This window comes from Rhincodon typus, chromosome 26, assembly GCF_021869965.1.
Source record: "Rhincodon typus isolate 14 chromosome 26, sRhiTyp1.1, whole genome shotgun sequence".
NCBI lineage: Eukaryota > Metazoa > Chordata > Chondrichthyes > Orectolobiformes > Rhincodontidae > Rhincodon > Rhincodon typus.
The window spans coordinates 3,072,624-3,095,058 of record NC_063357.1 but is presented as its reverse complement, the minus strand read 5'-3'; the positions used below and the strand labels follow the sequence as shown (position 1 = coordinate 3,095,058).

The window sequence follows — 22,435 nt, the reverse complement described above, 5'->3', positions numbered from 1 at the left end:
CCAGCATCTGCAGTTCCTGCTATCTCTGAGGTATATCCTGGGCTGCTGTGAGAGGCAAGGGAGGCAACTGTAGGGGCTGTGTCATTAATTCTCACATCCTCTCTGTCCACAGGAGAAGACCAAAAGATTGGAAGACAGCTGATGTGGTACCATTATTGAAGAGAGGCAGTCAGGATAAACCAGAAAGCTATAGGCCAGTGAGTCTAACATCAGTGGTCGGGAAACTTTGGAAAACATTCTGAGGGTCAGAATTAGTTTCCATTTGGAGAGACAAGGATTAATCAAGGAGAATCAGCATGGCTTTGTCGGGAGAAATCATGTCTAAAAATTTAATTTTTATTTTGAAAAAGTGATGAGGTGTATGTAGTGGATATAGTCTGTATGGAGTTCCAATAAGATTTTTGTCAAGGTGTCATGTTGGAGACTGGTCAAGAAGCTAACAGCCTATGGGATCCAGGGCAATTTGGCAATTTTGATCCAAAATCAACTTAAAGGCATAGGGTACTAGTTGGATTTTTTATGACTGACAGCATGTACTTCGTGGCACATTGTAGGGTTCAGTGCTGGGTGTCTGGCTATTTGTTGCGTACACCAGTGATCTAGAGATGAATGTAAGAAGCTTGATCAGTCAGTTTACAGATGACACAGAAATTAGTGATGCAGTAAATAGCAAGGAGGAAAGCCTTGGACTACAGGACAAGTGGACAGAATGGTGACTGTGAAGAGCCTCTTTCTATGCTGCAATACTCTGTGACTGTAGATCGTGCTGATTACATTTACCAGCCCCTTCACATTTCCATGTGACTCCCATTTTCATTCATCCTCCTATTTAATCCATTGCACAGAATCAGGCCATTCAGTCATTGATTCATGATGATGTTTATGCTCTTCACGAGCCTCGTCCCTCTGCCTCTTAATTTCATCCCATCACCATATCCATTTATTCCTTTCTTTCTCATGCATTTATCCAGCTCCTTCCTTTTATAAATGTTGATTCACCTTGTCCTTCCTGTGAGAGTGAGTTCCACATTCATCCTGCTTAAAACATGTTTCTTGAAATCCTGATTGGACTTATTACTGAATATCTAATATTTATGATCCTAGTCCTGGTTTCACCTGCAAGTAGAAATTTTTAAATATTTATGCAATTGAAACTTCCAGAATTTTAAGGATCTCTATTAGGTCAGCCCATCAGCCTTTTTTGTTCTAGATAAAAGTCCATGACTCTGTTCAATATTTCCTGATCATTATCTACTCCCAGTCAGTATTTCATTTGTGAAAGACTCAAACTGCTGTGATGTAAATTTTTCTACAAGTAGCTGTTCCCAGTTTACTTTGGGCAAATTCCTGTCTTATTATATTAAAACCTGCCCCGCTCCCACCCCCAAAAAATTCTGAGCTTACATTCCTGGTCCAACACTTTTCTTTTCATACAGGGACGATAAGAGTCAGTATGGATTTGGTGAACCAAATGGTCTGTTTTCCTGATGGAAAGAAAAATAAGCAATTTCTACTGCTAGAGAGTTTAGGACATGGGAAAAATAATCCTCAAATCAAAGCTGAGCCATTCAGGAAAGAAGTTGGGAAACAGTTCTTCTTATAACAGACTGTACAAGTGTGGAACTCTCTCCCATACAAAGCAGGAGATGCTGTGGTGCAACTAGTTATTTTGTATCTGAGATTGATAGAATTTTGTTAATCAAGGGTATTAGAGAACTTGGAGTTTGTATTAATTGGCAAAACAGATGTAGGATTCTTGACAGTGTAGATGTGGGGAGAATTCCTCCTCATGGGAGAGCCTAGTGTGGGGGGAGACAGTTCAAAACTAAAGGACCACCATTTAAAACAGAGATGAGGAAGATGTTTATTTCGTAGAGGGTCATTAGTTTGTGGAATTTTCTTCCCCAGAGAACATTGAAGACTAGTAGAACATAATCCAAGGCCAAGTTAGATGATAAATCTATCTACAAGGGAATCAAGGGTTATGACAAAAGTGGAGTTGTCTATTTTATTGAATACCACAGCAGACTCAAGGGCCAAATGGCCCTCATTATCATTGTCTAAACAATATTGTATAAAATGAGCATGAGAGATTTGCGTATGAATGATCCAGTATAAGGATTTTGCCTAACGTTTCCTTTGAGTTTACATTGAAATGCACTGTGACATATTCATGAAGAACCTAATTCCATCCACCTCTTGTCCCTGTCTCAACGACTGATACAGATGATGGTGAAGCAACTGGTGTCAAAGCTACTAGATCCACATTCATGGACTACTTACCACAAGACATATCCCTCGAGATGGAGGACTCGAGCATTACGCTTTCTTTGAATAGTCAACAGAGGTACAGACACACACCGCTCAGGGTGGAAGAATGAAAAGACCTTGTTACTCAATAGAGTCTTTCACAATATTGGAATATCTCAAAGCATTTCACAGCTGATTCGCAGTGTAGTCACTGTTATAGTGCAAGAAACGTGGCAGTCAAATTGTATATACCAAGATCCCACAAACAGCAATGTGAACATCTTTAGATCATTTGGATGTTGATCCAGGGATAAATATTGGCCAGGACACAAGGGAAAATTCCCTATCTTCTTCCAACACTGTCATGGGATAATTTACACTCCCTGAGAGGGCACTTGAGGCCTTGATTTAACATTTGGGAAACCTGGTTGACATGGTCGAGTTGGACCAAAGGGTCTGTTTCTGTGCTGTGTGACCCTGTCGTTTGAAAATTAGCACTTCCAACCATGCAGCACTCCCTCAGAACTGCATTAAGAATATTGGCTTAGATTACGTCCTTCTGCCAGTAGAGTGGGGTCTTGAACCTATTGTTTCAGAGAGGACCGTGCTAGTTACAGAGGCATAGCTGTTGTGAGCTCACATTTGTTGTTATTGATGTGGATTTGTAGCTCGGGTTGTGGATGAGGTTGTAGACTTGCTCACTGAGCCAGTGTGTTCGATTGCGGACGTTTCGTCACCCTGCTAGGTAACATTGTCAGTGCGCCTCCAGCGAAACGTTGGTGTTCTGTCCCTATTTATATGCCTCAGTTTACTGGGGTGATTGGTATTACTTCCAGCTCTGTTTTTTTTTTAGTGAAAAACATTACATAGGACAGACTGGAAGAAAACTGACAATAAGGATACGTGAACACTAACTAGCTACGAAGAAACACGACCCCCAATTCTCACTGATCTCAATACACACGGACAAAGAAGGACATGAATTCGACTGGGACAACACATCCATAATAACACCAGTCAAACAGAGACATGCCAGGGAATTCCTGGAGGCCTGGCATTCCAACCAGAACTCCATCAACAAATACTTTGAACTGGACCCAATTTACAAACCACTGAAAAACAGAACCGGAAGTGATGCCAACCAACTCAGCAAACCGAGGCATATAAATAACAAGCGGGACAGAATATCAATGTTTCACCGGAGGCGCACTGACGATGTTACATAGCAGGGTGATGAAACGTTTGCAACGAAACACACCGGCTCAGCAAGCAAGTCTACAACCTCGGACCTCCTTGTGCCTGCTGTGTTTCTTGGTTGTGTGCCCACCCTTCTTAATGCTGCTGATCTAATTTGCTGCCATCTTGTTTTTTTTGCAGACACCTGCATTGGAACTTGAAGATGTTTCATTTCCACTATGAGCCTGAAGACTTTTATCGGATAATGCCCCATCTTATCCTGCCACCCATGAGAATCCAGCTAAGCCTAGAAAGTAAGGGTGACCCCTGGAGGTCACAGTTTAATTTTGTTAAGTTTCTGTTGATCGTTTGAATTTTGTTTTTATTTCAGTGCCCCTCCAGGGTCGAGCTGATTTGTTTAACATCTATTAGAAGAGCAGAAGGTGAGGACCATCAGAGGAGCTGTATTTTGTCAGGCTGCGTGGCACCAGTTGTCATGGTACCCATCAGAGAGGTGTCTTGTCCCAAGAGACCTAATGCAATGATATTTGTTGACCACACAGACGGTTTAAAGCAGTGGCTGTCAAACTGGTGTGTCTGTCTCTGTGACTCTGTGTGTGTGTGTGGTGTAATTTGCAAATACTTGTCAAGAAGGGCCAATGTTATGGTTGGTTGATGTGGGCACCCCCCCCCCCCCGGGTGCTGTGTTCAGCTGGAGGTGAATGAGAGGCAGCCCTGGTGGGAGTTGACATGCAATGCCCACTAGATTGATTGTCTTACCGGAGAGGGGAGAGAGAAATGTACCTGACGCATCGACATCTGTGAATAAATACGTGATTGGGGCTTTCCATACTGTGGGGTGACACCTCCACATGATGAGATGTACAATGGGAGGCAATAGCCTAGCGGTATTATCGCTGGACTGTTAATTCAGTGACCCAATTAATGTTCTGGGGACCTGGGTTCGAATCCTGCCACAGCAGATGGTGGAATTTGAATTCAATAAATATCTGGAATTAAGAATCTAATGATGACCGTCAGAAAAACTCATCTGGTAATGTCCTTTAGGGAAGAAACTGCCATCCTTACCTGGTCTGGCCTACATGTGATTCCAGACCCACAGCAATGTTGTTGACTCTTAACTGCCCTCTGAGCAATTAGGGATGGGCAATAAATCCTCCGTAGCCAGCTATGCCCTCATCCCATGAATGAATTAAGAAAAAAAAAACAAGGAAGGATTTGGGATAGAAAGCTAACAGTTGTGAGATCCCTTCAAATGATTGTGGGTTGTTTTGTTGGTGTGTGTGACCTAATATATTGCTCTCTGAGGCTTCATTTGCTGCTGCAGATATTTTTAATCAACCAGTTCAAGGATTAGAGGTAGGGACACCAGCACTATGCCACGAGAGTTCCCTCCAGTTGCTGCTGCGAAACAAATGTGTGTATAGTAAGTTGCTTGTGTTTAATTGGAGAAGCCCTGCCTTTGCACCAAATCTCCCTGCTCTAGCTCCTTGCGTTCCAACCATGCCCAATGACCCTCATTACCCTCCCCCTCACAATTTTCACTCTGGGGTCATATGAAATCAGGGCATAAAAATGTGAGTGATACCAGGAAATTGTTTGGGAACCATTGACATGTATTCTTAAAATATTGAAAGTTTCTTCTCATCAGCACTAACTTATGATGGGTATTATAGAATATTAAAGTTCTTGTGTCACACTTAATTGGGAACAGCAATAGGCCATTCAGCCCATCAAGCCTGCTCTGCCATTTAATATGGATCATGGCTGATTGAACACTTCAGTGCTTTTTTACCTACACTATCGATAATCAGACATGTATCAAATTCTACCTTAAATAAACTTTAAAGATGGAGTTTTCACAGTCCTCTGGGATAGAGATCTCCAAAGATTCACCCCCTTCTGAGTTAAAAATATTTCTCCCCATCTCTATCCTAAAACTGCATCCCCCTTATTTTTAAATTTTGCCCCCTGATTCTAGATTCCCAACCAGATAACATCTTACCTGCATCTACCCTGTCTATCCCTTTTAAATGTTTTGTAGGTTTTAATGGAGTGACCTCTCATTCTTCAAAATGCCAGTGAATACAGGCCCTGTTTGCCCAATTTTTCATCAAAGGACAGTCCCTCCAACTGGAGAATAAGTCTGACAGAACTTTATTGCAGTCCTTCAGTGACAACAATATCTTCCTTGAGATTAAAAGAAAAAGCAAAACTGTACACAGTACTCCAGGTGTGGTCCAACCAAGCTCCTATACAATTGAAGCAAGGCGTTGCTACTCCTGTTGTAAATTTCAAATCCTTGAATCGTCTTGCAATAAAGACTAACGTGCCATTAGCCTTCCTACTGGATTGCCTACAGGTGGGAAGGAGTCAGTGGAGAACCTCTGACTTAGCGGAGCAGATCTGTTCTCAGCACATTGTCAGCTATTTATTTACTTGTTCTCTCTCTCTCCCTGCCTTTAGATGGACTGCTGTTGTCTCAGAGTCGCCAGCGGATACTGAGCCTGAGCCAGCTCAGCAGCTCCTTGCAGGTGAGTGAGACTTGGATGGTGATAGCAGGTAGCCTTAGAGCTGTTTTTCAATATGGGTGCAGGCAGAAATGACAGACTCCTGACATTCCACTCCCAATATGTGCCGCATCTGCCTGAAGATTGATATCAGCATCAACAACTTGCATTTATAAAGGATGCTTCCTTTGCTTGTAGGAGGCTCTATCAAACTAAATTTGCCACTGGGCTATTTAAGGAGATATGAAGATCCATTTCTTCGCTGAAGGTTGTTAGTCTTTGGAATTCTGTTCCCCAGGAGCTTGTTCCACAGTGTTTGTGTCAATAAATATGCCGGTCCTCCAATTCCATTTTTGTTGTCCTTACTGTTTGATCTGTTTCCATGGCCCTTTCAGACTGTGCTTCACAATTCTCAGCATCTCACTGGGTGGGTGGGTGTTATTTGTTTAATAAACCATAAATCTGAAGTTGCTTCCAGTTTCCTGTGTTTTTCAGATCACAGGCATCGATATTTCTGCTTCCATCACTATCCATACCTGCGCTGTTCACTACCGGCACTCTGAGTGTTCGCACTGGTTGGCCCTTTCAGAAAAATCTACAGATGCTCAATTTACAGCTAAAAGGTTTGTGTCCAACTCTCACTCTTCTGAATTTTTATCCTTCTTAATAAGATTATCACACAGGAACTCTGTCATCTCCCCTTCCCCATGGTTTTTGTTACTGACTGTGCCTCCACTGATGTTAATCCAGCTCCTTCACAACTATCAGGGGAAGACAGAGGCATAGTGCTATTATTACTAGACTAATAATTCAGAGACCCAGATTAATTCTCTAGGGACATGGGTTTGAATTCCACAATGGCAGATGGTGCAATTTGAATTCAGTGATAAAATCTGGAATTAAAAGCCAATCTGACGGAGACCATAAAATCCTGTCAATTGTACGCTCTCGGGTGGGAATTGCACTGGGATTCATCACCGTTCACTCTGGACTCCATGAAGTCTCACATCATCGAGGCAACATTGTCCAGGAAGCCTCCTTTTGATTCCCACCTACAGGTCACCCAGCCTTCTCCACCCCACATCCCACCCCTCACCTGATGTGTAACCTCATGGTCTGGCATATCCCCACTCAACTATTGACATTAAAATGGGGATCAACCCTCATCAATGAAGAGCGCAGGAGGGTACCAGGCATACCTGAAAATGAGGTGTCGACCTAGTGAAGTTACACAAGAAGACTATTGCATGAGAAATAGTAAAAGCAGGAAGTGAAAGAGCTAAGCAGTTCTGAAAACAATGGAATAGATTCAAGTTTGACTACATCCAGTTGTGAATGATGGTGGACATGTAAACATTTAAAAGGTAAAGTCACCGTAGTCCTAGAAGACCATAGGGCTGTTCTGCCATTATTGAGAGACGACTGGTGGTGGTTTAATGTGGGAGTCACTATCGCTCAAGTGAAGGGTAAGGTCAAAAAGGTGGGACCTTCACGGTGACTTCAGCCAGTTCAGGAAGTAAACCCATGCTGTTAGCACCACTCTGCATTACAAACCAGCCGTCCAGCCAACTTAGCCAACTGACTGCCTAGTTAAACAATTAACGGGCAGACAGGGCACCAGAAATATCCCCATATTCAATGATAGGTGAGCCCAGCACTTCAGTGCAAAAGATATGATTGAAGCATTTGCAACAATTTTCAGCTAAAAGTGCTGAGTGGATGATGCCCTTTATTGAAGGAATTGTCCTGTAGGGTGGAAAATTGTTGTTCTTGCCTGGTCTGGCCAACACGTGACTCCAGACTCACAGAAATCTGGTTGACTCTAACTGCTTTCTGAAATGGCCTGAACAAGTCACTCACTTCAAGCGCAATAAAGTTGGCCTCAGCCAGCGATGCCCACATTCCATGAATAAATATTTTAAAAATCCATCTCAATGTCCTCGGGAGTCCCCCTAGCTTTCCAGATACCTGTTTTTAACCAACTCAGTTCACTCCACGTGATGTCAAGGAATGACCAAAGGCACTGGTAAGGCTATAGGCTTTGACAGCATTCAAGCTATACTGAAGATTTGCACTCCAGAACTAGTTGCACCCCTATCCAAGCTGTTGTGTCTGCACAGCTATAACACTGGTATTTGCCCAACAATGTGAAATATTGCTCATGTATGGCCAATACACAAAAAGCAGGATATCCCAGCCTGTGGCCAAATAACGTCTGATCAGTCAACTCTCATTCATCAGCACGGTGGCGGAATGTATCATAAAAAATGCAGCAGTACTTGCTTTGCAATAACCTGCTCATAGCTGATCAGTTCCACCGTCTCATTTCTTAACCCCATTACAGGCTTTATCCAAAAATGCACAGAAGAGCTGAGCTCCAGATGGAAAATTAGAGTGATTGCACTTGGCATTAAGACAACATTTGAATAAAAATGGCATCAAAGATCCAGCAGGAGTGGAGTCAATGAAAATTAAGTGGAAACTTTCTGCAAGTGGAGTGTAGCTAGCACAGACTAAGATGGTTGCGGTTGTAGGAGATGAAACTTCTCAGTCCAAAGGCATAACTCCACGGGTGCCTTGGAGTAGTGTTGTAGGCCCAAACATCTTAAGCTGATTCATCAAAGACATTTCCACCACCATAATTTCAGAAGTGGGGATGTTGGCTGAAGTTTGCACAATATTCAGCACTTCTCAGATACTGAAACAGGCTATGTCCTTATGTAGCAAGACCTGGACAAGTCTAGGTTTGGCCCGATAAGTTGTGAGAAACATATGTGCCACACAAATGCCATGCAATGACCATCTCCAGCAAGAGAGAACCAAACCATCACCCCTTGACCTTCAGTGGCCTTACCATAGCTAAATCCCCCACTATCACATCCTTGGAGATTACCATTGATCGGAAACTGAACTGGACCAGCCACATAAATAGTGTGGCTACAAGAGCTGGGAATTCTGTGGTGGCAACCAGTCTACTGACTGCCTAATACTTGTCTACCAACTACACTGCATAACTGTGATGGAACACTAACCTGGATGAGTACAGTTCTGTCAACACTCAGAAACTTCACATCGTCCAGGACAAATCAGTCTGCTTGATTGGTATCCTATCCATCATTGTCAACGTTCACTCTCTTCATCAATGTACAGTGACACAGTGAGTACCATCTACAAGATGCACTGCAGCAACTCGCTCAGGCATGTCTGACAGCACCTTCCAAACCTGCAGCCTACACCATTTGGAAGGATAAGGGCAGCAGGAGCATAGGAACACCACCACCTTCCAAGAACACAGTGACTTGTCTTGGAAATATATCGCCATTCCCTCACTGTTGGTTTACGTCCTGGAACTCCCTCCCTAACAGAATTGCAGATGTCCCTATATAGCCCATGGACTGCAGCATTTCAAAACATAATTCACCATCACTGTCTCTAGGGCAGCTAGGAATACAGTCACAACTGTCACAGTGCAGAAGCCTGCACCTGTTCTAATAGACAATTTATGGTGATCTAGCCAGTGATGTTCACGTCCCATGAAAAATTTAAAAAGCTCAGTCACTCAGTCACTCGTCTGACAATGTGTCAATATCCTCATACCGCCATTCAGTAACCCTTCTGACTGTATCTCTACTGATGTTAGTCCCGTTGCCTTGCACAGTGGAAAGGAATAACCGTTCCCCCAGTCCCAGTTGAATAGATATCGCTGATCCTTGCTTTGTGAATGATACTCCCTGTGACTCTAGCTTTACTGTAGTTTTGCTCTGTGTTTAATCAGGCAATTTCCTTTACTGAGAATCCCCATCAGCGTCACTTATTCATTGTCGAATGTCAGCAGCTCTGTCCAGTTTCCCGATGTACCTGCGTTTGCACTGGGCTTCGACTCTGTCTTTGCAGGTAAGACTACTCCTTAAAGCCTGCTTTCACTTGACCTTTGCTACATTACCCCATAAATCTCCACTTTCTTACCCCCTTCCTAATTTTGCTTCTTTGCATCACATCGGTTAGGTGGAGAAATGTTTATTCATGTATATTCCTGAGCCTTGTATGATGACTGGATTTCCTGTGTTGCTCAGAGCTCATCAAAGGGTATTGCTTCCACATCAGAGTCTTGTTGACAGGAACTTTTTAATTCCTTCACAGGTGGTGGGTGTTGCTGCCAAGATCAATATTTATTGCTAACCCTCATTGCCCTTGAGAAGATGGTTTTGAGCTGCCTCCTTGAACCACTGCAAGTGTAGCAGTTTGGTACAGCTGAGTGGCTTGCTGAGGCATTTCAGAGAGCAGTTAATAGTCAACTATATTGCTGTTGGCCAAGAATCTCCTATGGTGCAGACTGGATGAGAATGACAGATTTCCCAGTTAACCCAAAAATCTAGTAGTTCTGTGGTGATCATTACTCAGATGAGTTTTGTTTTTAAATTGCAAATGAATTTATAAACAGAAATGAAATTTCTCCAGCTGTCATGGTGGGACTTGAGCTTGTATTTCCAGGTCATTAGTCTAGGCTATTGGACTACCAACCTAGAAACAAATATGTTACTATTGTACCATTTAGATGAAGGAGTATTTGGGAATGGGAAATAGTTGGACCATGCTGAGTAAATGAATATTAGTTCATCTTTTAAGTCATACATTAATCCCTATTTTGGGAGAAACTATTATGTCTTTTTATATAATGGCTGCTGCTTACGTAAATTGTCACACCATAATTACATGCTTTCACCAGCTGCAGCATGACAAAATTCATAACACAAAATTTGCCATAAAACACACACAGATGAAAGTTTCTTGATATGTTACTTCAGACATTGCTGGTTGTCTCTCTTTGTTTCTTTTCCTCCTTGTGTTTCCCTTTTTATCCCCTGTTTCTTGCTGTATTCCTGCTTTATGTTTTCCTTTCTATGTGTCTGCCCATCTACTGCCTTTCTCTCCCATTCTTTGTGCACCCATTTATGATTCCTTTGCCGCTTTCTCTACCATCTCTTTCCTTTTCCCTCTCCATTTCTTCCCTGCTGAGTTATTCACTCTTGCTCTGCATCTCTCTCTCCTCCTTTACTCTGTTTTTTTTTCCCCTTTTGTGTGTTTTCCTAATCCATATTCATTTATCCCTCTGTCTGTCTTTCGTTCTCTTTCACTTTTCCACTCCTTTGTTTTTCTTTCTTATTTGCTTTAATTTCTCCTTTTGTTTTTCCTGTTTCACTTGGTCTTGGTTTATCCTTTTCTGCTGTTTCCCTGTCTTTTTACTTCCATGTTTTTCCTGTTTTATTTAATCCTTTAAGTGATATGTTATTTTGGTGCTGCCAGTGGTGGCTGGGGCTTGTGGGATCTGGAGGATAAATATTGACCTGAAAGAGAGTAGGCTAAAGCTGTAATGACAAGATGCTGTCATACAAGGAGAAGTGAATACCGTGAATGCCAGGACATGTGGAACTTGGACATCAGCCCCAGGCGTACAATAGGGTGTGTGAAATGGAAAGGAAATTAACAAAGGGACAAATAAGATTGAAATCTTTGCTGTTTAAACTCGACCTCAAGTGTAATATTCAAGTCAGAACAGTGTGATGCTTCATCAGTACTGACCCTTTAACAATATGAAGCACACCCTCATTACGTACTTTTCCTTAGTAGTGCACTTCCTCAAAACAGATCCTTTGACAATATAGCATTCTCTCAGGGTATTGCCTCAGCCCATACCCTCAAGATAGTGCATTGCGCCCTCAGGACTGGCCAACTGACAGTTCAGCATTTCCCCTGCTGGCTTTTCAGTCGTGCAGCACCCACTCAGTACTGAGCCTCCGACAGCCTGACTCTCCCTTCTGTACTGAGCCTCCGACAACGCGGCTCTCCCTTTTGTACTGAGCCCCCGACAGTGCAACACTTCCTCAAGTACTGCATGGGAGGGTCAGCCTGGACTTTGTGCTCAAGAATCCCCCAGGGACTCAAACACACAACCTCCTGACTCAGAGGTGAGGGGGCGACTCACTGAACAAGGATGACACACGAGCCTGTGATGATAGTGTTTTGTCCTCAACCTGCTCCAAGAAAGGCAAAACAAAATAAGATAATTAATTTGAATATCTTATTATTAGGATATGCTCATTGAAGAGCTGTTGAATTTTAGAAGGTATGTAAATTGAGTTTGTCAGAAGAAAATGTTTTTACTGACAGGAGGATGGGTAACCAGAGCTTTAAAGTAATTGGGAAAAGATTCAGAGACACAAAGGAGAATACTTAACCCACAGCGACGTGCTGTGACCTGGAATGACCTGAAAGGGTGATGGAGCAGATTCACCCATCTAATGGGAATTAGATAAATACTTGAAAAGCCAAAACATTGGCAAGGCTCTGGAGATAGAGCCAAGGGAGGTATCACGTTAATTGGATAGCTCTTTCAAAAGAGCCAAAATGTATGTAATGGGCTAAATGGCCTTATTCTGCACTGTAAGATTCTGAATGCAGTTGAGAATAAGTAGAAACACAGTCCATAAGAACACAATTTTTCACAGCTTGGGAGATGTATGCTGTAGATTCCATGCCGTTTTGTTTGCTGTGTTTCAGTGTTTTCATTACGTTTCTTGCTGAAGCCCTGTTGACATTGTAGATAATCACTCCATTTTTGTTCTCTGGATTTGATGCACCATATGAGACTTGTGGTGATAACAACGGTTTGTTCTGCTGTCACACAGACACCCAACACCTGAAGACCCACAGTTCTCACTGGCGTGGGAACCTGGCAGTGAAGAATCTTTGGTGGAGGGCGGGTGAGGGGTCACAGATTCCGAGAGCCCCCTCTCCAGCCAATACGCATGTGTGGGGAGATGTTCTTGTTTTGGAGTCATTAACACTGCAGGTAAGATGCCGTTTGAACAGGGTGTGTGGTGGACTGGGGCTCACTGCTAGGGGATTTGTGGGTGGGGGTCACATTGATTGGACAGAGCAGTAAGATCCTTGTATCATTGGATTGTATATGGATTGTTTCAGTCTGTGTGATCGGATGGCAACCAGAGCATGGCACGCTGACTGGATAGCGACTGGGGCATATTGCACTGTCTGATTGGATAGTAGTAACCAAGGCATACTTGAGTTGTCCGATTCGATAGTGATCAGGGTATATTGTACTTCTTGATTAGACGGTGTTTGTGACCTATCACGCTGACAAACAGGAAAGTGACTGAGATATATGGCCCTGTGATTTGGTGATAATTGTCTGGCTGCAGTGTGTGGCAATCAGGAAGGGTGTGGGCGTTGGGTAAATTGACTGCATGAAGCTGGGATGTCTTGTTCTCATGCTGAGCCAACATCTGATTCTCCCATCTCTGGTTCTAGGGGAGCTACAGTCAGGCACAGTCTTTTATTGGGGATTTTGCCAACTCTGTAAACCTAGATGGCACAATGAGTGAGCTGCAGGTGGAGATCTCAGACACAGCAGTGGAGTGCTTATCCAAAGTATTGTCACTGATTCATGAAGGAAGGAAGAAGCATTGGGGAGAGAGGTTGGAGATTGACAGCACACCTGTAAATCTGGATTCAGGTTCTCCTGGTGGATCGGACATCTATCTCTTTAAGATCAATGTTAAGTTGGAAGATATCGCTCTCTTCTTTCTCTCCAGCACCACAGGTGGGTTCGAGTTGATCGTGTTTCTTTTATAATCTTTGTTTGATTCCTGATTTTTTCTTTAGGAGCAAGAGATGGCTGTTTCAGAGCTGGAACTTGCTCTGTCTCTCAATCAGATCACATTGGATTATACTAGTTTGGCTGCAAATTAAGTATCTTATCCAGTTCTGCCCATTACACTTTTGGAAGGATGTGAAGGCATTGGAGAGGGTTTGGAAAAGTTTCACCAGAATGCATCCAGGGATGCGGAATTTCAGGGGATTTTTTTTATTATCGATACACGGGATGTGGGTGGTGCTGGCTGGGCCAGCATTTAATGTCCATCCCTAGTTGCCCTTGAGAAGGTGGCAGTGAGCTGCCTTCTTGAACTGCTGCAGTTCATGCGCTGTGGGAAGACCCACAATACCATCAGGAGGTTTGCTGCAGAGGGGTGGGTGTTGAAATCCTACATTTGATGCATAAGTTGTTTAATCTGCTCTGTCATGCAGGTGCCAGCATTTTACGAGTCAAAACCTTCTCCATTGATAAAAGCACAGATAACTTAATCTGTGAGGTGGAGAGGCTGTCACTCATAGTGGTGAAGACTGTAAAAGAGAGTATGGAGCTCCGGCCCAGCAACTCAGCAAGTTCCGACCCCTTCCTCCTTATGTCCCATTTCTCCATGGCTTTCTTCATGCATGGTTGGTCGTTCGAGGTAAGAAATCCAGGATTGAGCATGAGGCAGTTAAACAGCTGCCAATCCATCAAAGTCTGTTTATACGAGAAATATAGTGAAACCTTGAAATCGCAAAATCAAATCAGCAAGTTTATCGTCTGTTTTACCTTTTTTCCCTTTCTTTCATCTGTCTGTCTGTCTGCCTCTTGTCACACTCACTGGGATAGTGCACTGGAGCTCAAGCTACATTTTTTTTTTGGAGTCACCACGGATTTGAATATTCAGTGAAACTAATGAAAATCCCAGTTTCTATCTGACTGACTGTTACCCAGGATAAAATCAAACCACGTCAAGTTCCTTCAGTGACAATAGAAAATAACTATTAATTGTCACATTCTGAACTTTATCAGAAGAACAAGATTTCTAGTTTATGTAACTTAAACTTTACCCCAATGAAACACACAAATGCGCACACAGAGTGAAAAAACACACATATTGAGTGGAAGGAAAAAATAGTCAGAGGAACGCAGTTCTGTGATGCCAGCTCACAAAACTAGATGGGTTGGTTTCACAGTCCTTAACTCTTCAATGATGCCTCAATGTTATTTGGGTTTAAGAATTATTAGTTGCAGCGTCTCTGAATGTAGTTTTTCTGCTTTCTTGACAGAGTATTGGAGATAGCAACTTTACAAAGAAAGGGGAGAGAGGAAAGATTACTGCAGCTAACTTCAGGAGATCACCTTGCTTCTCTCTGTCTGATTCACTCCCCTCAGTGTCTGTGTTAAACTGCAACTTGGCCAATTAAAGGATTGTCGTTATGCTCAGCTGTCCTGAATCTTTACAAATGGGTGCCACTTTGTCTGGACTCACTGTTCCCATAAAGTAACATTTGCACTAGTTAGTATCACTGTTTTCCAAGAGCTACAAACAACTCCTTGTACTTCCTCTCCTTTTTAAATGTGTCTAATTTTCTCCTTTTCAGTCCATAGTCCAAAAATAAAATACGTGTGGTACATTTTATATATTAAGGTGCCTTGATTTCAAATCCTTCAGCACCCTCCTTACCTCTGTAATCTCCCCCTGCCCTATAACCCTCCGAGATCTCTCTGTTGCTTCCTTTCTAGCCTCTTGCACATTCCCGATTTTAATTTCTCAGCCACTGGCAGTCTTGCCATCAGCCACTTGGGCCCTACACGCTGGAATTCCTTCTGTAATTATCTGCTCATCCCTTTCCTCCTTTAAAATATTTATGAAGCACTATCTCTTTAACCAAGCTTTTGATCATGAGCATTTATACCTATTACCCTCGGATAGTGCGGTGCTCCCTCGGTGCTGACCCTCTGGACAGAGCAATGCTCCATTGTGTTGACCCTCGGACCGCGCGGCACTTGCCCTCGGACCACGTGGCCCTCCCTCAGCACCAATTCACCGAATGAAGCACTATATTTTGTCCTAATTTCTTTAGCATGCAACTTGACGTGATGATCTTCCAACTCAGCATTGTGAGGGAGAGAATGTTACCCACTGAGGCACTGTTGACAGTGGAATGGTTGGGGGATGATGAGTGAGTGTGTGAAAAATGGTAACCTGTGTGTCTAATGGCTTGGTTTTGTTACAGCTGAGTTCCTTTGAGGACATCAAAGTGCATTGGGATCCAGTCAGCCACATGTACCTGTACCACCACAGCCAGGAGGCACAGCATCTACTAGAAAGCCTTCTCAAGGTCATGCTGCTGTTAGACGTGGGTGAGCAGACACTGGGAGGAGAGGGGAGGAGATCCCTAGACCTGGACCTGGAGCTAAAAAGTCTCATAGTCAGAGCACACGTGACAGCGAGAAAGTTTGTTCAGCTGCAGTTGGAGAACTTAGTCTGTTCAGCCAATGCTGTTGAGAGACTGATCCAGTCATCGCAGCTTATCCTGAGCTTTGATGGGCATGACATCTTCTTGTTCAAAGGACTGGATGGGCGGTTAGAAAGGGACCGGGTTGAACCAGTGTCCCTCCGTGCCCGACGGGAGTCTGCACGCGCTCCCAAGAACGACCTGTGGATCATCAAGTTCCAAAGCATCACTGTGGAGTTCCCATTCCGTTACGATTTTTCCCAAACCTTTGACAAATGCATTAATGTGCAGAAGTGGCTGAAGGCGCTCCATGGGTGGGTGGGGTCAGAAGAGGATCAAAGAACAGAGGGGTCACTGCCCCCTGACCTGGTACTGCAGGTCAGCCATTTCTCTTTTGTCTTCTTGGACAATGTTTTTGAGGTGAAGCTGCGTGATGACTATGAGCTGATGAAGGATGAGAGCAAAGAGAGTGCGAAGCGGCTACAGCTGCTGGATGCCCGGGTGACGGCACTCAGAAAGCAACATGGAGAGCTTCTACCTGCCCGCAAAATCGAGGAGCTGTATGCCGCCCTGGAGCAGACCAACATCAACATGTATGTTCAGCGGTCACAAAGACTCTATGCCAACACACCCATGCGCAAGGCTCTGCTAACCTGGGCGGTGACAAACCTGGAGATCACAGCCTCGGTTGACCCTGCTGTGCAAGACGTTGAGTCAGTGATGAAGGAGATGGTGAAGATCGACCCGTTCAGCCATTTGCCTGAGAAAGGCCTCCAGACGACCATCCTGTGGTTCCGGAGAGTGCAGTTTACAGCCGACGCATTTCTCGGTGAGTCCATTTGGAGGAAAGGGATTGCAAAAGCTGTGACCCTTGCTTGGTGCAATTGTACTGCTGTGGGGAGCACACTTTCTCATCTCAGAATCAGAGCCGATGGGTTTAAGCCCCACTCCATATACTGGACCATGTAATCCAGAATGATGCTGCTGGCCGTCATATCATTGTTGAAGAGTCAGCACCAAGGGAGCATCTCCCTGTTCAGGATCAGTAGCGAGGATAATCAGAGGGTCAGTACAGAGGGAGCTCTAAGCTGGAAAATGGTCAGTACAGAAGTTTAGAGCTCTCTCCGTACTGTTGCTTCAACAGGGTAGTGCTTCCCCTAACTCAGTCACTATCTGACGGTATGATGCTGCCACAGTATTGACTCATGGACAGTGCAGCACTCCCTCACTACTGACTCTCCAGCTGTGCAGCACCCATGCAGTACTGACACTTCAACAGTCAGCCACTGCTGTAGCACTGACACTCCTGCAGTGCAGAATTCCCTCAGTCCTGAGCCTCGGACAGTTTGGCACTCCCTTGGCAATGGCCCTCCAACGGCATAGAGCTCCCTCAGTGCTGACCCTCCAACAGTGTGGTGCTTCCTCGGCGTTGACCCTCCGGCGTGGCACTGCCTCAGCGCTGACCCTCTGGCACGGTGCTCCTTCAGCACTGACACCCCAAAGGTGCGGCACTGACCCCACTCGATGGCGCGTTGCTCCCTTGGCACTCCCTTGGTTTTGCACTTGTATTATCAGCTTGTTATGAGATTTGATCTACAACCTCCTGAGGAGTTAGAAGGGGGAATCCCAGCTCAACTTGAACTGTTCCCCAATGTCCACACAACATATTCTTCTTCTATTTTATAAAGCTTGTCTTCCCAGGATGAGTAGAGCAACAAGTCCCAACGTATCCAGTCACAGAGCCTGCGAAGAGCACAAGTTTGATACATGGTCTTTGATAAAAGTTGACTGCTTCTGATTAGATTGAGATGGTGAGGATTTAATGTGCTTCCTAAGAGTAGTTTTCAAAGGCACCAGGCGAGTCTCACGGGTGACCAAAAGCTTGGTGAAGGAGGTTGGTTTGTAGTCTCATTTTAAAGGAGATGAGTGCAAGTTGGAGTGGTTCAAGGAGGGAATTCCAGAGCTTATAGTCTAGACGTGGCTGCCATTGATAGAAAAATTAAAATTAAGGGTCCATGTTGGAAGAGTGCTGAGATCTCAGGTGGTTGCACTGACCTTTCTGGGAAATGCATTCTGTGGTGTAAGCCAGATAGCATCAAGTGTGACACCCTCACAGCTCAATAGGAGACCAGCAAGAATGGCTTCCTAGCTGAGACACCAAAGGGCACCTCCATGATGCTATGGAATGGGAAAGAGGTGGTGGTTGGGAGGTATAGAGAGACTGTCAGAATCGCTAATACCAATGTTGCTTGTGTCTTCAGTTCGAATCCGGGACTACCCTCGCTACATGTTTGAGATTCGGGACTGGAAACTATCCGGGAAACTGATTGTAGCGGAGGAAGATGGCAGGCCAAAAGCACGGAGGAAGGTGCACATAGCACTTGGAGAGCCCTGGGGAGATGCCATCGTTGAAAGGAACATGCCACCCTTGAAATGGTACCATGACTTTGAATGTAAGTACCAGGTGTTACAGCTCACAAGAACTGTTGTGAAAGTAGCTCACCCTCCTCACCCCTCCCCTCTTTGCCTCCCCAGCCCAGATTTCTCTCTTCACCATTGTGTGGGGCCCCTGCTGGGACCCGGCCTGGACTCTGATTGGACAAGCTGTTGACCTCCTCACCAAACCTTCGGCTGATCCGAGCCCACCCCTCAACTGGTGGGATAAAAGCCGCCTCTTGTTTCACGGGTCCTGGAGCATGGACATTGAACAAGCCAATTTACACCAGCTTGCCACAGAGGTATGATGAGAGGGAGCATGGGGAGAGAGGGGGAAGCAGAGGGGAGAGAGAAAGGAGTGGGAGAAGCGAGGGGGAGAGAGGACGGAGTAGGGGAAGAGGCAGGGAGTGGGTGATGAGAGAAGGGAGACAGGAGAGAGTGAAGGGGCAAATATGGAGGAGGGGGAGAGAGGAGGGAGTGGGCGAGAGAGTGGAAGAAGGTGGGAGGGGCGATAATGTGTAAATACAAAACAAGAAATGGGAAGGACAGAGTGAGGAAAGACAAAATAGGGATGGGGTAAGAGGCCGAGAGCTGGGGAGGTAGCAGAGAGATGTTGCAGGGGAGCTGAGGTAGACTGGCTTGGGATGAAAAACGAATGTGCAAGAGTCTGGATTGTGCAGGGTGAGAGTTAGATTAAAAGACTCTGCTTCTGTGTTACCAAACAGGATCCATACAACACAACGGAAAACATGCACTGGGAATGGAACAAGTTACAGTTCAACTGGAGGAGTTGTCAGTTTGTTTTTAAAGGTGACCTTGATGTCAACGTCCGAACTGCATCCAAGTAAGTGCCTGGCTAATGTCCTCCAATTCTCCCCAAAGCTTAGGAAAAAATGTTGTCAGCCATGGCTGATTGGGCAGCACCAAGACCTCTGAATCAGAAAGTCGTGTGTTCAAGCCCCATTCCAGACAGTTGATCCCTGCATTAAACCTGACACGGTGCAGTGCTGAGGGAGCGCCGCGCTGTCGGAGGGTCAGCGCTGAGGGAGCGCCACCCTGTCGGAGGGTCATGCTCTCAGGTTGGCCATCCTTCAGATGAGACATCAAGATGAGAACCCATTTGCCCTTCCTGGATGAGCATAGAAACGAGCACTGCGCACAAGAAATATAGCTACACGTGAATCAGAACATCTTTTGAAGAGAAAAGTTGGCATGTAGTTCTTGCATAAGAGAAACAAAGATGAACAATGGGCAGGACTTAATATCCCCAATTCAAGGATGGGTGGGGGGGTGGGAGGGTGGGAGAAAGTGCCAAGTGATTGTGACTCTTTTGGCCTCCTCTTTGCTGTCCAGATATGATGATTGCTGCTTTCTCCACCTGCCCGATCTATGCATCACCATCGGCCTCCAGTGGATCAGCCAGGGGAATCCCCATGACCACCATAGTGTCACTGTGTGTTCGTCAGACAAGGTGGAAATCCTTCCAGATGCAGAGAAGCATGATTCCTATAAACTCTTTCGATCCGAGAGTCTCAATTTGTCAATAACCATGGACCTGAATCGCTCTGGCCGAGGTGAGTCTCTTTGCTTATATTGGGACCGTATGTTTTTACGTTGTATGCATTTATGCTGTGCTGAGATGTGTGTGTTTACACTGTAGTGTGTGTTTACACTGTAGTGTGCTGAAACTGCGTGTGGGGCTCTGTGTGTTTATGCTGTGCTGGTTCTGTGTGCATATACAATGTGCTGGGCCTATGTGCCCGTTACACTACACTGTGTACACTGTGCTGGTACGGTATGTATTTATGCTATGAGTCATAGAGTTATACAGCATGAAAACAACCTGGCATGGCATGTGTTTATGCAGTGAACAACTGAGCACACACCTGACTGTGATGCTCAGATCCATAAATGAATGAAAATAAAGCAGATCCCTTGGAAGATACAACTGACCCTATCTCCCATTCTATGTTTCCATTCTGCTCCTGATCCCTGAACAATTGAAAGTTGGTTGAGATTTGCCTGGGCTCGGCATTCTCGTCCCCCTGACTACATGTGCGCGTTTCCCTGGCTCATGTCACGGCCACCCACATCGCTCTAAAATTATCTCATAAACTTTGATACATTTTTGAAAGGCCAAAAGTAAATTACACCGTTGAAGGGGAACTAGTATATCCCACAAGTGAGCAGTGGAGTTGCAGATTTCTTCCCCGGTTGTAGTTAAATTGATGAGATTTTGGATAGTATTTCACATGCACTCAGTAACTGAGTGGATTCTCTCTCAGACACCACAGAGCCCCGAATCCTGTTGTATAGCAGCACTCTACGCTGGATGCAAAACTTCTGGGCAACTTGGACAAATGTCTCCAGACCAATTTGTCGTGGGAAACTCTTTCAAAACCTGAAACCGAGTAAGAAGAAGCTGAGCCAACATTACAAGCAGGTGTCCTTCAACCCGGTATTCCCTCAAATACAGGTAATGAAGCTGCCAGTCTCTCGCTTACCCCCCTGCCAATCGGCTGCTTCTCCCCCTTGCTCTCTTTCCCAGCCCTCCATCTCATGCAGTACTCTCTGGCAGTCCTGCAGCTTGACACATTGTCCTGCTGTTGTAGACATGGTCCAATGTTTCTGGGTATTCTCTGATCCATGTACTTCCTCCTGACAGGTACATTACTGGGCATCATTTGCACAACAACGTGGGATTGAGGTGCAGTGCACCCAAGGGCATGTGTTTACCCGAGGAACCCAGAGATTCATTTTGCAGGGTAAGAACGATTTGCACTTGTAAAGAAACTTTCACAATATCTGACAACTTCTGAAGCATAGCTGCTGCTGTAGGAAATTTAGCTGCCAACATATATTCTGAGAAATCCCACAAACAATACTGGATTTTGTTTTTAATTATGTAGGTTGTGGCATAAAGATCGGCTCGGAGAACGCTGTGCTTTTTTCAGTAGTGCTGGTGGATCTTTAACAGCCATCTAACCAGTCAGTGATATCCTCTGTTTAATGTCATATTCAATCTCTTTGGCATGAAACACTTGCTTCCTCTGCAGCTGCACAGCAGCAATTAACCTACGTTCACCTCTCAGCAGCCTCAATCTGCAGCTTTCTTCATATGAACTAACCTGAGAGAATGCCTTGGGTTTCACTCCTGGTAGTTACTAAGTTGGCTGCAGTGAAAAACTAACCTCCTGACTCCCCAGAGCCTGTCCACCATCTACAAATCACAAATTAGGAGTGTGATAGAATACTCGCCACTTGTCTGGATGAATGCAGTTGTAGTAACATTGTGAAGCTCAATACCATCCAAAACAAAGCATCCTGCTCGATTAGCACCACATCTGCTACCATCAATATCCATTCATTCCCTTCACTATCAGTGCAGTGTCAGCAGGGTGTACTATCCAGAAGATGCAATGCATTAACTCATCCAAGATGTTTAGACAACACCTTCAAAAGCCAAACCACTACCATCTACAAGGGCTAGGGCAGCAGATATATGGGAACACCACCCCACCTGCAAGTTCCCCTCCAAGCCACTCACCCTTCTGACTTTGAAATATATTGCCATTTCTTCAGTGTCACTGTGTCAAAATCCTGGAACTCCCTCCCCAAACAGCATCTATCTACCTCAAGGTCTACGTCAGTTCAGGAAAGTGACTCGCCACCACCTTGTTGGGGGCAGCTCGGGATGAACAAAAAATGCTTGCACCAGCTGTGCTGGGAACAACAGCGACACTAAGGTCTGTGAATAAATGAAAATAAAGTGAATCTCCTGGAAACTACAACTGACCTTGTCTCCCAGTCCACATTTCCATTCCGTTCCTGATCACTGACCAGTTGAAAGTTGGTTGAGATCTGTCTGGACTCAGCATTCTCATCCTTCCTGACAAATATCCCTCCAGCACCCAATGTTTGGCCTTGAACCA

The 22,435-nt window shown here is 44.7% G+C and overlaps 1 protein-coding gene across 3 annotated transcripts in view; it reads left to right on the top strand.

Annotated features, from left to right (window-relative positions):
- LOC109913100 (protein KIAA0100) overlaps positions 1-22,435 on the top strand; it is a 61,741-nt gene that overhangs the window by 11,826 nt on the left and 27,480 nt on the right. For 2 of the 3 annotated variants that reach the window (XM_048612769.1, XM_048612770.1), the window contains 15 exons: positions 2,227-2,347; positions 3,628-3,740; positions 5,914-5,981; positions 6,453-6,580; positions 9,733-9,851; positions 12,644-12,807; positions 13,284-13,575; positions 14,061-14,266; positions 15,846-16,896; positions 18,329-18,520; positions 18,603-18,805; positions 19,229-19,347; positions 19,857-20,077; positions 20,789-20,979; positions 21,169-21,268. In XM_048612769.1, coding sequence (XP_048468726.1) covers positions 2,227-2,347; positions 3,628-3,740; positions 5,914-5,981; positions 6,453-6,580; positions 9,733-9,851; positions 12,644-12,807; positions 13,284-13,575; positions 14,061-14,266; positions 15,846-16,896; positions 18,329-18,520; positions 18,603-18,805; positions 19,229-19,347; positions 19,857-20,077; positions 20,789-20,979; positions 21,169-21,268 — 3,288 coding nt within the window. Of the gene's footprint in view, positions 1-130; positions 198-2,226; positions 2,348-3,627; positions 3,741-5,913; positions 5,982-6,452; positions 6,581-9,732; positions 9,852-12,643; positions 12,808-13,283; positions 13,576-14,060; positions 14,267-15,845; positions 16,897-18,328; positions 18,521-18,602; positions 18,806-19,228; positions 19,348-19,856; positions 20,078-20,788; positions 20,980-21,168; positions 21,269-22,435 lie in introns of those variants that run through there. The other variant, XM_048612771.1, reaches the window with a different exon arrangement.